Consider the following 18217-nt stretch of genomic DNA (forward strand, 5'->3'; position numbering starts at 1 on the left):
CCCTTAGTAATCAGCAAAACACAATAATTCAGAGCTGAATTAAGTCTTGGTTTTTATATTCTGCATTAAGAAATCCTAGACATCTAAAACTGTATAAAGCAACCTTCTATCTGGATACCTTGCCACTAAACCACGTGTCATCCACAAACGACTATGGAGTTAAATTAAAAAGCACTAACATCTATTCATGAGACAGCTTCCCCAAGCTATGGGTGCGAGCCAGGTGAAGACTGGCCCTTTAAGAAACCAACTCAATCGTGAGAGGAGCTGCTGCTGCTGAGGCTTGCTTAAATTCCCAAGTGTCCAGTTAAGAAATAGACAGCTGTCTCTTTAAATGCCATTTCCTCCTATTGTATTTGAATCGTGATCAGGAAAGAGGATGTGAAACCAGAGAAGCTCAGAGGAGAGACCATCGGGTTGGCTTCAATAATCGTCTATTAGCAATAATAGCAGCGGCGGCCCCGGCCCCGGCCATAATGATGCTGGAGGAGCCGGGGATGCTCGACGCTGCCTCCGCAGTGCAGGAAGCCCTCTCCAAGCAGACAACCTAATCCAGGCAGCGAGGAGACTCCGGGATACGCACAGCGGTGACAGCTGAGCGCCGGCCCTGAGCGCCAGCAGCAGCGGGCTCTGCCCAGCGGCCAGCCGCGCAGCGCGAGCGGCAGGAGCGTTCCCGGGATGGGCGCGTAAGTCCGAAGGATTCGGCTGCCCAGACAGCTCCGGAGCGCGTGCGGCGAGGCAGCCGCGGTCCACCTCGCCCTCGCCCACCCGCCCTCCCTCCCTCCCTCTCTGGCGTTACAGGCGGCCACCCTGTGAATGTCATTGAGGGTGGAGGTGCCACTCTGCTCGCCGCCGCTCCCCCCGCCGCCGCCGCTGAAAAGGCATTCGGGAGCTGGCAGCCTTTGTGGGCGCAGACCTCGTCACAGGCAAGCAAAGAGACACGACGTCCGTCGCCGCTACAAAGGAGCGAGCCCTGCCAATGTCATCAGCCATCGAAAGAAAGAGCCTCGAGCCCTCCGAGTAAGTGATGCCCGCCCCGCCGCCGCCGCCGCTCTTCGGGGCTCCCCTACTCAGCGCCAACTTTCCCGGAGGAAGACGCAGTCGCGTTTTGCGGGACTAGGGCAGAAGGGAGGAGGAGAGCCCTGGAAGGGGGAGCGTTAGGCGCTGCTGGGGCTGAAGAGCGGGGGCGTCGGAGGGCGACACAATGGGGCTGCCGCTTGCTCCCTTCCTCCACTTTCAAAGAAGCGCCTGCCCCGCCGCCGCCCCCTGTTGCGACGGAGTGGGCAGCGTGGCCCTCCGCCGTGCTAGACCTCATCGGCTCGTGCAAGCAGTGCCTGCCTGGAGCTTGCTTCCGCCGCCTCGGCAGGGCAGCCAAAGCCCACAGACGCGCCGAAGTTCCCCATTTTGACTCGGGAGATAAATTGCCCGAGTCCTCAGGTTCGCCCTCAAGCTCCTGTTGAGAGTGAGAGTTGGAAGGGGACCGGCAGCCGGTGGGATGATGGGTGCAGTTTCTTCTGACCTGGAGGTTTAAGGGAAGCTGGCGGCGGGTGAAAGCGATTTCAGAGAAAGGGATAAGGAACCGAATACTTGGTGTGAAGCTGCGTCGTTTCTCTCTCTCTCTCTCTCTCTCTCTCTCTCTGCTACCTGCCCAGCTTAATGGTCTGATTAGACTAGAGGAGTCAAGACTATTATCACACAGTGCTCAGCGTCTACACTGTCAAAGTGCAACCCACCAGTTTGAAACTACAACATGTCAAGAAAAAGTACCTCTGAAAGAGCTAAGCACCGGCAAGAAAGTCTCCTCTCCCTCAGATTAGCATAGAAGTTATGAAATGCCCATAGTATGAACAAATTGAAGTAAGGTTTTCTGGTGAATTTCTTACAAGGGTCCTGCTGTATTTCCAAAGGAATGCTGATACCTGCCATTACCATGATTGTTAGCTACTAAATCACTGGCACTGGACTTGGGTTTTAAAGCTGCAGTGCTTTTTACACTTATTTGAGAATTACTTTAAGTATATATACATGCATAGGATTCAACTTGCATGGCTCTTCTTATTAGATAATTGCCATTTTATTAATCTTTGGGTTGGAAAATTTGTTGTAACTTTCAACATCCTGCTTTACTTGAATATACTTTTCAAAGAAACGATCAACTGTTTCGGTGAGATAGAGAAAGAGTATGCTTTTGCATTTGGTTATTGAAAGTAGTGTGTGTGTGGGGGGGGGAAGAATCTTGGACAGAGGGGGTATGGAAACCTTAGAAACCGAATCCTAGCCATCCTTTTGGAGAAATAGGTTCTGTTGATTTCAACTGGATTTACCCTGGAGGCAGTTTGATTAGGATCACTGGTTTATATCATTTGGATAAAATATTTTTATATAAATATATGCACCAGAAAAAATTAAAATCTTTTTGTTATGATTGATGATTTATGTTTCCCATCTTCCCATGTACTTCAGTGTTCTGAGTTATACTTTAGGCTGCAATCCTATACTCGGGATTAAGCCCATGAAACTGAATGAGACTTTATTAAGGAGAAGTGCCTAGAATTGAAGTGTTAATTTTTTAGGTGTTATAAATAACCAAAATGAGAGACTTATTACTGTAGCACCTACAGTCCAAAATATTGAAAAGTATGAGCATTTCATTTTTCAAAATTATGGGATAAAAGTGCCTGAAAGTGGCTTTAACGAGCTTAGCAACTTAAGATAGTGGGAGGTAAACTAAAAAAATGTTAAAAGCCCTTCACTTCTTTGTTCTTCCACTATTTATATGGGCCTACAAGAAATACTGATAGCTTCTGTGTTGTTGATTTCATTGAACTTACTGATGTGCTTGCTACCATTTTTCTTTTAAAGTTCATGAGCACTATTCTAATGGGGCATTTTTTTAAAAAAAAAATCGTGTACAGTATTAGATAAGCAAATAATGCCCAAATATTGAGAATGTTAGTTTTAACCTTTCAGAAAGAGATTGCTACCGAGCATTTCATGGACACTCTCCTCTGTAAAGGGTAGCAGGATTTAATAATAATAATAAACCACATAATATAGAAACAGGGGTTGCTTATAGGTTTAGAATTAAATAGTATATTTGTCTTTATAATACCAATAACTATTTTAATATGAAGTACCTGGAAAACCTGAGCCTCTCTCAATACTTGCTTCATTATTTAGTTCCTGATTAAAGTGGAATTTCTTTTTTAAAAGGTTTTGGAAAAGTTTTTTTCTTCATAGAGCCATAAAATTATAGTTGGAAGGGCCTATTTAGCCACTTTCCTGTTCCTTATATTGAAACCAATTCCCTAGTCAGTGCACAAATTAATTTTGATTTAAATTAAAGCAACCCTGACAATTATCTATCCAGCATCTCTTGAACACATCCAGCAAACCTCCCAATTAATTTTCACAATCATTTACATGTGGTAAAAATGGGGTCCCAGAAAAAGTCTCAGAATGAGCTTATTTAGTGTGAAAACTATATTTAGCAGTCTAGCCAAAGCATGGGGAGAATGTTATTAATAGTTTGACTAGAATGTAAATCATTACTTCATGTCATTAATTTTGAAAAACTGAGCCTTTTCTCCTTCTTCAAGGTTTATGAGTTAAAGATTAAGTGTGTGTTAAAATACCTTACTTTGAGCTGACTCTGCAGGCTGTCAGTGTTTCACTTGGGAGCTAATTCTCAACAGCACTTGTACAATAGAGTATCAAGGGAGCAAAGCAGGTATCATGAAGATAATAGAGTAACATTAAAAATGTCTTCCTCCTCTCTTATTTAATCATGATTTTAGCTCTTGTTTCAGCTTGCTGGGGAAGGGAAGGGATTGCTGCTTACAAGTAGTCTTCACCTATAATTGTTCTACCAAATAGTTTTTACTGAATATTATTTTATTGCTCCTTTGTACACTGCTTTCAGCTCATTTGGGAGGAACAGCAGAGTAATAATAATAGTAGTACCAGTTGTAAGAGCCAGTTTGGTGTAGTGGTTAAGGCATCAGGCTAGAAACCAGGAGACCATGAGTTCTAGTTCTGCCCTGGGCACAACACCAGTTGGTGACCTTGGGCCAGTCACTCGCTCTCAGCCTTAGGAAGCAGACCATGGCAAACCACCTCTGAAATCTTGCCAAGAAAACTGCAGGGACTAGTCCAGGCAGTCACCAGGAATCTACACTGACTCAAAGGCACCAAAAAAAAAAAAAAAAAGAAAGGAAAGGGAAAAGAAAAAAGAAAAAAGAAAAAAGAAAAAAAAAAGAAAAAAAAAGAAAAAGAAAAAAGAAAAAAGAAGAGAAAAGAACCAGTGGTACCCTTCAATGAAAAGTAACGCCCTTCAATGAAATGTTTCAATGGCTTCAGGATCACTAAGAAAGTTTTTGGGAAAAGGACTTTTACACATTACAAGATTTTCTTATTCTTCCTTCTTATGATGAAGGTGTTATTCAGGGTCCAAAGTGATCCTACTCTACAAATGAGTCTGTTTACAGTGGTATTTCACTTTTATATGAGGAAAATAGTACATGTTACTAATACATAGGAAACAACTGTAGTCATAAATATGGGATCAAACCTTTCATTCACATACTTTACAATACCTTTTAAATGTGTAGCTGACCTAATTTTGATGTGTTTATTAAAATCAGGGAAGGCATGAGGAAAAGTATTTATTTGAAACCTTGGGGACAACGCTGACTGCATGAAGTCTTAATATGAAATTGGATTAGGGTGCAGCTCCAATACTTTAAAAATACTCTTCATAATATAAGCAAAAGCAAAATACAAGGTTCCTTATTGTATATGATCACAACTAGAAGGCATTAAGAAGGTATAAAGCCATGCTGACTGGAGGAGCCTATTTTTCAACATTCTCAGATTAGGGCTTCCAGATAAAATCCTGAATATATTTACTCAGAAATCAGTGGACTGGACCTTTTTCATTTAAGTTGTGACTTTAATTATATGTTCCTCAATCCTATACACTTTCATACACATGCAGCTCTATTTGAATCCAAGAGAGAGTATTCCTTAAAATATGTTCATAAAAGTACAGCTACAAACATTTTGTAAGGAAGTCTCCACATTATATAAGATTTCTTCTAATATTAGGGTAAGCCACCAATTACAATTCTTGGCCTTGAATACTGCATAGATTTGCAAATATGCATGCAGGATTTATACTTAGTGATTTTTTTTTTTACACCCATTCACATAAACAGATTAGACATATAGCATAAAATCCTGCCTTGGGATTTTAAGAGATTAGATAGAGCAGTCGCGTCAATATAATTTTGCTTTCTGGTAAGCAGATGCTTTGGAAGTGGCTGGGCCCACTACTGTATTGTTTTATAAAAATACATATGATGGCCTCTCAAAATTCCAAGTCCAACAGTCCAAAATTTTTGAAGACTCCTAATTGTATGTAAATTTATTTGAAGGAAAACAAGTGGGACTTCTTATAAAATGTATCATCACCTATAAACTATACTAACATGCTGTACATGGGGCTGCCCTTGAAGATATTTCAGAAGCTTAATCCAAGAGGCAGCAGCCCCTCTGCCAACTTGGAGATGTAGATTTAGCACTGTAAATCTGTGCTGCGGGCAGTATGCTGGCTTCCAGTTTGCTTCTGAATTCAAGGTGCTGATTATTAATAGAGCTTGCAGTTTGGGGCCTAGATAACAACCTACAAGACCATATTTTCCACTCAGGCTCAGCCTACCCTGCCCTGTGCTATCACTGAGGGAAAGTATGTGAGATTAGAAATGCCTCCAACCTCCCAGGCTTTATGAAGGGTTAGAACATTTACGATTTCGCAAGGCATATGGGTGCTGACGGAATAAGAACTATTAGTTAAATTTTATTTAATTTTCTTTCAATTATTTCATTTGACTGTAAGCCACCTGGAATCCTTGTTGAAGTGGGCAGTGTTTAAATAATGGTATAAATAAATAACATGCCAGTAACCTTGATTCTGGCTAACAATGCAGAATACTGCATACTGTATTATTACTCAGGATACTGTAAGTTTTTATGAGACCAAAGTGGGATATCCCATCCTTTTTCACAAGCAGTTTTTCTATATTTTATTATCAAATGTTTAGTATTCCACAGCTGCTTCACTGAACTTTTCTGGGGAGATAGCCCTTTAGATTTGCCGTTAATGATTATTTAATGTTTCAAGTTTTAAAATTTCATTAAACACAAACTCTTCCTCTTCGTTCTTAGTGGTCCAATTCTGGCAACTGCTCAATTGCTTTTTATTTCCTGAATTTGCTATAAGGAGCAGTTATTAATGTAATTCCATAATATCAAGAAGGGCTATGAAGTTGTTTAATTTTCTTTTTACTCTATTGAGGCAGAATATTGTCTGTAACAAGAAAGTACCAAAAAAAAGAATTTGCAGGACTCCACCCTTACAGAATGAATCTTCTAACAATGACAAAATGCAACCCTGTTCACATTTTCTTTTACATGTTTATTAATATGAGTAAGTGCTTTTTACAAATAAATCTGCAGATGGCTTAAACTGCAGTTTTAGTAAATAAAAGTCATTCTAAATGCACTAAATATACTTTGTGAAATCTTTCAATGTTATGCTTGCTAGTTAGTAAAATAGATACAAAAGTTAACAATTTTACATGACTATTTTAAGGACAGATAACTGAGAGTGTAAATAATTTTCCACATTAAAATAATAAAGTGCAGTGACCAAAATGTCATGCTTTGCTTACTACCATTTCTCATTAAATAACTCACTAAAATATTCAGTATAAAATAAGACTTTAAAAATAAGATTGTCTTTAGTTCTAAGAGTTTTCTTTGTATAAGCCACAAATTATCACAGAACAAGACTACATAGGGAAATTTAGTTACAGAGATACCTATTTTCACACTCAGTTCAGAACTGTGACTTATAAGAAAATCTTATTTAACAGAAATCATAAAGAGTTGATTAAAATATCTGCATTTTATTTATTAGTCATAAAACTTAACATGTGTCCTGATATTGAACTGATACAAATAATGTATATATCAACAAATGCTTTTTTCATTCTTGTTCAACTTTTAAATATTATTCTTTGAATTATGAAGCATGTTATAGCCAATGTATATCCTGCACCGAAGCACTAAAATATCTGTAGTTAGGACACTGGGTTTTACTACTTGTACGAAACTATATAAATTTAGCTTTTCTTTTTTAAAAAAAGTGTATTTGTTTGTCCTACTTCTGCAGTCATGAGGAATGGCTAAAGATCATACAAGTCATTTTAGTCCCACCACCTTTGGAGAGTTTATTTAGTTTTTCCACTTTAGTCCTTTTCCAAGTATTCCCACCACCACCACCACCACCACCATCATTCTACATTTCTGAATGTGTCAGCCTGAAGGAATACAGTCCCACTTTAACAAAAATGCAAGCTGAGATTGTCACAATTCTGAATTCTATACCCAAAGCTATATATATCCTCATCTGTTACTGTATAAAATACCTGAGTCTCCTATACCCAGTTCTCTCTTGTCAATGATCAGGATAGAATTTCTGTCCTAATTAGACTTTCTGCAGGTTGGAATGATTGCTTTGGTTTCTTTCCACCAGGGAGCCAGTGGATGAGGTGCTCCAAATCCCCCCTTCCTTGTTAACATGTGGAGGTTGTCAGCAAAACATTGGGGATCGGTACTTCCTTAAAGCCATTGATCAGTACTGGCATGAAGATTGTCTCAGCTGTGACTTATGCGGGTGCCGACTTGGAGAAGTGGGAAGAAGGCTGTATTATAAACTGGGCAGAAAGCTCTGTCGAAGAGACTATCTCAGGTAGGCTTCTCTCCCCTCACCTCTTTGCCTTGCTGGTAGTTTTCTCTCACAACTCTTTAGAACAGTGTCTCTCAACCTCAGCAACTTTAAGATGCATGGACTTCAATTCCCAGGATTCCCCAGCAAGTACTGAAGTCCATGCATCTTAAAGTTGCTGAGGTTGAGAAACATTGCTTTAGAACAAAGCTAGGATTCACACAAAGAATTAGAGCGCATCAACTATGGGTTGGATTCAGTCTGGGCAGAAAGAACATGCATGATTGTTTGAAAGGAACTAGTCTCAAAACCCAACTTGGGTAAGCCCCTTGCCAGGTTAGCCTGAGCAGAGGGACTCTTTCAGCAAAGTCTGGAGATATGCTAGGGAGTAAGGCTGAAAAAAAGATCCCACCTTGAGCAGTGATGCTAGAATGACAATGTGACAGACACAAAGAGGAAAGGAGGCAGAATCATGCAGAGGAACATATGAGTCAAATATTTATTGAATAGCAAAGGTGTGTTCAGGGCACAAGGGGAGAATAGTGTGGGCAATTGCTTTGGGCTTTACGAAAAGTATGGTTCAGGATTTCAGATTGATAAAATGGCTCAATAATATTAATTCAAGGAAGAACAACTAATCAGTTGTCCTTATACAATCTCAGTTATTTTCATTAATTTGGTGCTCCCCACATAGTCCTGTTTACTGGGCTGCTGACTTCAGCAGAAAAAATATGCCCTGGTACAGAGGATGGTGTGAATAAATTCTGGGTATGTGTTTGGAGAGGGAGCTTCCAATGAACATTATGCCATGGACCTCTCTTAGCCTTTGGAAACCAAAGCTAAATGAACAGAACAGTATTCATAACATTAACACATTTCAGAGAGTTAACCAATACTTAATGACAATGTTAAAATAGCATCACAGCATCAAGAGATTTTATTCTCTCTCAATAATACAGAGTGGAAGGATAAGAATAAAAGTGCTAACCTACCTATTTATTTGTGTATTTGTATACCACTTCTCATTATTAGAAGTCTCAAAGCAGTATAAAATTTCCCCATTTTAGAGATTTTTTTTCAATAACTGTCTTGTCTGTATAGAAGGACTAGCTTCATATAACATAATTTGCAGCAAATTTTCAGAATAATGCAACCCCCGAGGATTCTGTCCTATTTCCACTAGATGAATATTTTCTGAGATGGCAGAAAATCCGAACTGTTAATACATTTTCCATAACTTATAATTGGGTATGTTCTGACTTTTCACACTATAATGTGTATTAATTATCTGTATCTGCTAATAAAATATTTCATAGATGTAGGCTGCTCAACCATTTTTTTTTTATTACCCTCATTTGTAATTCAAATATAAAAGCCTACATTGGCTAAAAATATATATTAAAATGCTCTGTCTCCCACTTTTTAAGCCAATATTAGCAATTTCTTAATGTGTTATATTGCAAACTAAAAGATGATACTTAGAAAAACACCAAAATGTAAAAGGTATAGTACTATTGCTTTGGACAAGTGAACAGTGACATCTCTTGGAAGACAAGGGAGAAACATGTATCGTTTTCATCCTGAGGATTATTGTCACTGGCCATGTATTTAGTTTACAGCAATATTTGAAATTAATAAACTTGTTCCAAAATTAATCATGTTAATGCAGAGCTTATCTTACTGCTATAATAAAACATGCCTTTTGGAATATAATACAAGGATATTACGTACTCTGCTTATATTAACATATAACCAGGAATTATAAAAAGCATAAAGAACTTCACAGTCCCTCTTTCTTTGACATGCACAGGAACATGGCACGTTATGCTAAGCACTATGTGTAAAAAATAATACTTTAATACCCACCATAATGACCAGAGTTAATATGGTACAGATGTGAAGATCAGCCCTAAGAAATCTGTACAACAAACCCATTATCATTCTTCTTAATAAGAATATTCCCATGAATGTTTGATTCAAAACTCAAATATGCACTACTTTAACAATTTAGACTATTTTAATTTGGATTATTCAGTGATCAGCCGGTTTACAGATTTCTATGGGTCAGTTTAAGAAGAAAGAAGGCAAAATGTTTTTTTCATTTTTAATTGTTTTAAATAATTTCTTCTAAATAATTTTTATTATTTAATTTATTAAAAGAAATTTAATAATTTCTTTTTAATAATTATTGTTTTTTGACATGCTTTATTGTTTTTGTTGTACATCACCCAGAGTCACTTCTTGTGATAGTGGCTATATAAATTCGATAAATACATACATACATACTAAAAAATATTTCCACATTCCAAACTCCTCTGAGGACCTACTTCAATATTGGAGAGCTGAGCTGATTTATTTCTGGCACAGTCAGCTGTAGTGCAGTTGAAAATGCTGCAAAGCTTTTTGTTTGCTTGCTTGCTTTTTAAAGATGTTATGGCTATATTTCTCCATTGGATGTTATGGTTCCATTTCCTGTCCTCTCAGCTCCTGAACTTCAGGTCCTGAAAGGAAAATATAGCTTTGCAGCTCCTATTTGGTAGGGTACATAAAACAGCAGGGGCAAAACTGATACTATTTAGTTACTAGTGGTCGTCTTTTTAGCATGGGGGAAGCTATTTTCCCCCTTTTTTTCTTTCCATTTTGGTTGCTGCAGGATCTCTAGCAACTTGGAGCAGAGTGGCAATTTTTGCTCCTTGTTCTCAGCATTTCACAACAGTGGAAGTGAAGGTGATTATGGACAGCTTTTAAATTGCTCCTGAAGGTTCAGGGAGTAAAAACAGTGCGAGTATGACATGTCCTAGTTATCATGGCAGTATAGGTAGTCCTCATTTAGTGATCACAATTGGGACCAGGAACTTGGTTGTTAAGCGTAGCGTTCACTAAGTGAAACTATGACTCTGCTCATGATCTTACTTCAACTTTCCTTTGCTTTACAGACCTGGGAAGGTTGTAAATGCGAGGCTTGGTCAGAAAGTTGCTTTTTCATCACTGTCATAATGGCAAACAGTTACTAAATGAGACAGTCACTAAACGAGGACTACCTGTATGGCTTGTTCCCTCTTTGTGCTTTCCTTCCCACCTCTCAGAACTTCAGACTATCCACATGCCTGCTTAAAGCTGTAATAAAATTAAGTCAAATAAATAAGCTTAGCTTTGTGTTAAAACTTCGTTAAAAATGGATTTCAGAACATTAATCTTGGACTTTTTTTCCCCAAAAGGCTTTTTGGCCAAGATGGTCTCTGTGCCTCCTGTGAGAAGAGAATCCGAGCCTATGAAATGACCATGAGAGTAAAAGATAAAGTGTACCATCTGGAATGCTTCAAGTGTGCTGCTTGCCAGAAACATTTTTGTGTTGGTGACAGATACCTTCTCATAAACTCAGATATAGTATGTGAGCAGGACATCTACGAGTGGACTAAGATCAATGGGATGATATAACTCACGTGTGCCTCATAGTCTCCAAAATACATTCATGAGTGACATATATATTTAGCTATGGTGAGGTTATTGCTCACATCTTTATGCTTTCTCTAAGGAAGGGGGAAATGGAACAGAATGCACAGGCATTGCATCATGTACAAGTGATGATTGGAGACTGGCATAATAGCAGACAAATTTATTTAGCAAATATGCTTTGATGATAAACTGACATTATTGGAGGTAATGATGGAAACTAGTGAACCAATACAAAGTAACAATGGATTCTTTTAAATTGAAGTACAGTATGATAGTGTAACTTTGTTGACTGACCTTCTCTAACCTGGTACTTTTCAGATGACTTGAGACTACAAGTCCCCAGAAATCTAGCAATTGTTGTCCTAATACTTCTGGCACACACTACCTTCAAAGGTAGCCTTAACACTTGCAGACAAAATTGTTCAATTAAATTTTGATTATGTCATATATATTTATTCTGCCTAGACTATAATCCCAGCATTAATATTAAATGCAAGAGCATCAAGAGAGTTGTATGTCTGGAGAGGAAGGGGCCTCCAGATAAATGCAGCCCTCCTTTTTAATGATAGTCAATTCTTTTTGAGAATTAAAGTACAACTTTTGTTACAGTGCGAAAGATGATACCTTAAGTATATATCAGATATACTTAAATCCTTGTGAGATCCATGAGAGATAATGGCATGTAACTGGGGAGGGAGGAAGGAATGCAGCCTTAAATGCTAAGTAATTATTTCAAATCATGAAGATGGATAGCTACCTTCTGTTAACATTGTTTGAAGGTGAGGAATTCCACCACTCCTTTCTATACAATAATTTTTTTTTAAAGTTCTTCAACTATTTTATTAGGAAATGTGAATACATTGTTGTATGTAGTAAGATACTGCAGACTTAATTAAATAGACTTGATCTAAGAGTTGTGATATTTTTCATTCAATACACCGGCAGCTTTTTTGATTATCGTTTTTTAGTGCAATAAATATGTAGCTGTTATATGGCTCATTTATTGTGCACAGAGTATCATCCTTTGAGCTATGCTTTTGTTTTGGACAGAGTTAACTACACTATATGCTAATCTCACTTTGTCAAACACATTCAAAGGAGAGAATTTAAGTCTTCCTAATAATAGAAAATGTTGATTTCCCTAGGCAAAGCAACCATTATTTGTCCTGTGATTGCTATATGCATTGCAATAAATGTCGTAGGTGCCTCTCACATTAATTTGTGATGTGACTATTCATGAATTATTTGACTTCTCTATTCTTCATACATATGCCATCTAAGATTGTTTTAGGAGATTATTAAAATGCTTTTAGCTATATTATTCCTGCCTTTTGAAAACAGAAACATTTGCAAAGTGATCCCTGACATGCAGCATGCACATCAGCTTTCACACATCTTTTCAGAGCAGCCTTATTATGCATGTTGATGTGGAATTAAGTCCTTCAGTATTCAGTGAGACTATATTTCCTACAAAGTATAATTAGGATTGTAATCTCTTTCTTTCTTTATTCATTCTTTAAAAGTTACCTTCAAAGTTATGAAGAGCTAATGCCACTTTACTAATCATCTCTTAATTCATCACATGCAAAGTGGATAACTTGCTATTTTCTTGAAACTGGAACTCAAGTGATTTTTGCACAAAGGCAATGTATGAAATTCAGTCATTCATTTAGTATAATCCCCTGAACAAGCTCTAAAGAAACACTGCTGTAATCTTGTCATTAATTTGGTAGAGGCAGAAACCTTCAGTTCTAGCAGAATTCATGCTAATAAGTAAAGATAAAAATGTGAATTTCCAACAAATCTGGTACATTTGCTGCAGAGTAGAAGCTCTACCCATAGCTCAGAGAAACCATGTCTGATAGAGTATGATGGGGTGGAGTTTTTACAGTGAGACAACAAAACAAAATCAAACAGGAAAGTAGAACTGAAATATCAATTCAGATTTCAATCTAAAAAGTCTTGGGCATATTACTTAAATTTATAAAATCTGTCACCTGCTAGATTACAAACATTTTATCTAGTTGTTGCCTGTCAATCTGTAACCATTTACTTCTATATTAAAAATGCTTCTCAATTGCAGTTGCATGCAATACCACTAAACTAATAATTCTAGGATGTAGGCCAGGGGTCCCCAAACTGTTCAGCTCATGAGCCCCTTCATGAAGTTTCAGAATGTTCATTGACCCCCAAACATTTATTATATGAAAATAATTTAATAAATACTGCTTGAACTAATAGCACTATGAATAATAACAACTCAAGGCTGCTCTTTCTGGTGGCTGACCATCCAACCCTGGGTAACACTGTCTTGCCACTATCCACCACACCTTCAGGACTAGAGACTGGCGTGGAGCTCTACAGAGACCCCCCAAAATAAAGTGACTCCAATCGACCTTCCATCATTTATTGACCACATACTGAGCCCCAGACATTTACTGACCCCCTTTTGACCCGCAGCCATTTATACTTTATACTCCCTTTTATACTCCCACTGACCCTTGGGGGTTGATACTGACCACTTTGGGGAACCCTGATGTAGGCAGACAGGTATCACTGCTTTATTTTCTGATTATTTCACAATATTTTGTAATCATATTCCATATGGTTCAGCTGGTATGCTTGTCATCAGTTTTTCCTGTTGCTTTGTTAAAGTTTCCTTTAAATTGTTTTAATTCTCCCATGGATGTTTTTGCTATCTTTTCATGTGTTTTAGCCAGCATTGCCTACTGACATACTACTCTCATAAACTTCCACAATAGTGCATCTATTATTTGTCCTTTTAACATCTAAGAGGGTATCTGCCAAGTAATCTTGCCTGCAGATCTAAAGAAAGTCCCAATACCCCATATATCCTTGGAGGAAAGAAACTGCGACAAAAAAAGTCACCCATTCTGCAGAAATACCTTATTTACCAGATAAGGGGGGGGGTTCCTCCCCCCAAAGTTACCTGTAAATTGGGGTCTTAGAATAGCTGAGAAGAATATGTTATTGAAAACAAATGAATAGTTGGAACATATAGATGGTTGCAGACATGGCTGCTGAAAAAAGAATGGACTCTTGAAAATTATATTTGGGTTGAGAGAGGATGCTTCCTTTGTGAATTTTAATCCTTTTGTAATTCCATAATAGGGCTTCTCTCTCTCTTCTTGTTCAGTTACCACAACCCCACTCTTTATCTTCATTCAGTTTTTTCCATTTCAGTCCTAAGTATGTTTGTCCCTTCTCCTCATATCTATTTTTTTCTTAGTGTTTTTACTAGGACAAAAGTGTGTGTGAGAGAGACAGACAGACAGAGAGAGACGTTTGTGCATCAGAGGAGAATGGTTGGGATATGCTGATAGGAATTTTATAAATAGGCAACTAATTTCAATGCTATTATTCCATTTTTTTGGGTCCTGGGCCTGTCCATTTTTGAAGTGTGGACTGATAATCATGTAAGGGTGTCACCTGCACAGTTTATGAACTGTGATGGGCAAAATCTAGGATTGGTTTCAGCCAGAGAAAGCCTAGGCTGGCAAGAAAGGGAAGCTGAGGTTTTTTATTTCCTCCTGTGTGTGTGTACACATGTGTGTACTCTTCCTCGGCAAGGGCTCATCTTCATTTGTGGGAATATAGTAAACAAATTTTCTAGGGAGGAAAATAGCATTTTATCAAGGGTTAGCCATCCTCACATATCTCTGAGGAAATTACTGCGCATGTTAAAATTAGCATGAATTGCACTCCTCTATATACTTTTATTGCAAAGCCATGATAAATCATTAATTTGTTTCCAAAGATCTATATGAAAACAACATTTATAAAAGAAGCATTTTCACAACAAAAGTATTTTGGAGAAATTTCATTTTTAAAAATTTCATTAAACAGCTAATTAAATCATACTAAATAAAATCAGTTACCAGTGAAACAGACATGGATATTGAATTACATTGTATTTTGGCTGAATTCAATACAAGTTTTAAAAGCCTATCATTTTTTTAAAATTGTCCCCATTATCCAATGTCATGCTTTGAAGATGAGAGCATTACCTGCAGTATTACTTTTCCTTCTGTGTCCTTGGTTGGAGAAAATGTACCATAATGAAACTTTTAAGTGGAGAGCACAAATATAGAGCAATTATTATCACAAGACTGGCTAAAATAGCTGTCTCTGTGTCCCTGTTCCTTTTCTCAAAGTAACACTGATTCCCGACATTATTGTAGCTTAAGATCAAATTACTTGAATTCTGCATACAACAGCACAAAACTTAACACAATCTGCCAGATCCATAGCATACAGTACTTGGAAAGGAATAATCATTAATTTATATAACTACCACTCTAGTGATATTGATTCACAAATTAAAAACACTTTGGATGCTTTGCATGTTATCTTCTTGTTCCTGAATCACTTTCTATTAATACACAAGTTAAGTTTTCATCTCTAAATCTTAGGCTTACAAATATATGCTAGGATACACAGAGATTGTCAATGATCTAAATCTAAAAAGAAAACTGTTCATTGAGCCTGTTAATTGGTTACAGTGAATTATAATCCATAATAATGAGTCACTTCACTACATATACATTTAAAAGGTAAAGTGCTACCATGGTATAACAATGTATACTTGGCATCTCCATATATGTTAGTTTAATACTTTGCCTTTTTAGTGAATGCTGGCTGCAGTGCAGGCAAAGGAATTCAAATGGACAATTCATTTTTTTTCTGTTTACTCTGTAACAAAATGAAATATTTCATACCTGCTCTGTAACAAAAATAGTTTATGCAATAATTAATGAAAAATATTTTAGGCAGGGGCTTATTATACTGACTATATATTTTTATTATGGAATAAACTAAATTAAGATTAGGTTAAACTAAACTAGGCTTGCACATTGTGCTAAGCCAGATTTGTTTTGTTCTACAAACCACTATTTTATGTGTCTATAAGACCTGTAAATAAATTTTATTTCTCTTTAAGATATGTTGTTCTTCTGGTCATTTTGAAAGGAACCTTAAGGCTCAGTGCTTTATAATTTCAGATGTTTTAATACACATAAAATTCCATTTCATTTTAAATAGATAAAGCTACTATAACTGCTTGCTGAGTGTTATCGTCTATTGATGATAAAAAAATAATAATCTGAGATCTTTACATGTGCCTTCAGTTTTTCTTGCTCAAATGAGTTTCAGACATTCAGTCCAGACCAACTGCTGATACATACTGTTTGCTTTTCAGGTTGTGTTATTCCATTTCTTAGTTCAAATTTCCATACCCTGAAACTTCAAAGTTTGACTACAACTGCTATTGTCCACAGCCAGATTTTGGATGTGCTTGCTAGGGTTGATGGTAGCTGTGATCCATGGCATCTGGAGGGCATCAGGCTAGCGGGGGGCTGCCCTAAATGGTTACCTGTCCCATACTGAATCAGTAAAGAAGGAAATATATTTTGGTCCCTTTGGCTTTGGGAGAAGGGCCATAACTGTATTTGAACCCAATTTCTTCACTTAAATAATTGGCTTATTGGGATTCCTCTGTTAAACAGCAGGGTTGGGTATCCCTATATAATTTTCTTTTTTATTTATTTAACCTTCCTCCAATAGCTCAAGACTGTTTATGTTAGGAACACCCTTTTTTTTACCCTCACAACAGTAATCCTGTGAAGTAAATTGGGCCAAGAAAGAATGAGGTCCCATAGCTAAAGCTGCACTTGAATGTGGGTTTCTCCATACTGGATACCTTCCAACTTGTAGTTCCAGGTCAGAATTCAGCACTGTGAAAGTCTCCAATTCTCCCCAACCTCCGAGACAAGTTTGTAGTTATGATTCTAGAGAGAAGCTAGAAGTGCTTCAGCAGTGCCTAATACAAATCACAAAAGTTCAAAAATAACTAAGATGAAATTATATAATGGATATGATTTAACAATAGAGCTCCACTTGTAACTCTATAGCTGTCATACTCCAGAATTTCCCTCTAGAGCTCTTTTTTCTCAGCAAGTACTGAAATGTTTTTATTAAATTTGCTTAATTATGGTATCTTCAATATTAATATGATTAATATGGAACTCTCCTTGAATGTAATAGTTTTCCCTTCCAGCAAATTAAAATTATAAAATGACAGCAAGTTTCAGAGAGGTTCTGGAGGCTGTATCCAAGACTTTCAGGGGCTCACACTGCTTCTCAGTATTAGCTGTTGAGGAACACAAGAAGGATTGAGATGTTACTATCTATTATTCGGCTTGAGGGTTTTCTACAGATATCTAATTAGATGCTGTGAGGAGAATTAGATTTTTTTTCATTTATGAATTTTTAAATCACTTCATTTGAGCCAACTCTAAGCAATGTACAAAAGCAACAATAATAACAATATATAACAACATGAACACAATATATAATTATGGGGAAATATTGTTGATATAATATTCTTGACACTGGGAACTCTACAGCAGGGTCCCAAGGGCATTCTGGAACGGCTATGTTTTTACAAGCTTCCAGGAGGCCAGGAGAATAGGGGCTATACTTGCCTTGCAGGGTAAGCTGTTTCAGAGGAGGGAAGACCCTGCAAAGAATGCTGGCTTCCTCTTCTACTTCTTATGTAATAATCCATTTGAAAAATTCCACCATAAACATGAAGTAAGACTTGTTGTATCATATAATAATAGAGTAACTGCTCATATTTTTGTATTCCATCCATGTATTCAAATACATTAGCAGCAGATATGAATTTATCCTATGAAATCTTGTTTTAAACATTTAAGTGAAGCGTACTCTGCTTTCCCTTCTCAAAAAGAAGGACAGCACAAACCACACTGGTATATTTTAGTGCTGCTTCACAGATTCTATGAAAGCTCATTAATGTGACCATGAAGTAGAGCCTTAGAAAGATGGAAATTAAAAATTACTCTGTAGTTGTCCCTTGGACAGCCTTACTCCCACAAATTATGGTTTGTTTGTTTTTTGCATTTGAATGCCATGAATACTGGGAGACAGAGG

The 18217-nt window shown here is 37.4% G+C and overlaps 1 protein-coding gene across 1 annotated transcript; it reads left to right on the plus strand.

Moving 5' to 3' along the window:
* The first annotated feature begins 346 nt into the window (after positions 1-346).
* On the plus strand, positions 347-17399 carry LMO2 (LIM domain only 2). Its single transcript, XM_007433221.4, has 3 exons — positions 347-1020; positions 7598-7813; positions 11008-17399. The coding sequence occupies exons 1-3, from the start codon at positions 980-982 to the stop codon at positions 11225-11227; spliced, it is 477 nt and encodes a 158-aa protein (XP_007433283.1). The 5' UTR covers positions 347-979; the 3' UTR covers positions 11228-17399.
* The last annotated feature ends 818 nt before the right edge of the window (positions 17400-18217 follow it).

The sequence above is a fragment of the Python bivittatus genome, unplaced genomic scaffold (assembly GCF_059951505.1).
Source record: "Python bivittatus isolate LINGU-HERP-01145 unplaced genomic scaffold, Pbiv_v1 ctg000480_np1212, whole genome shotgun sequence".
NCBI lineage: Eukaryota > Metazoa > Chordata > Lepidosauria > Squamata > Pythonidae > Python > Python bivittatus.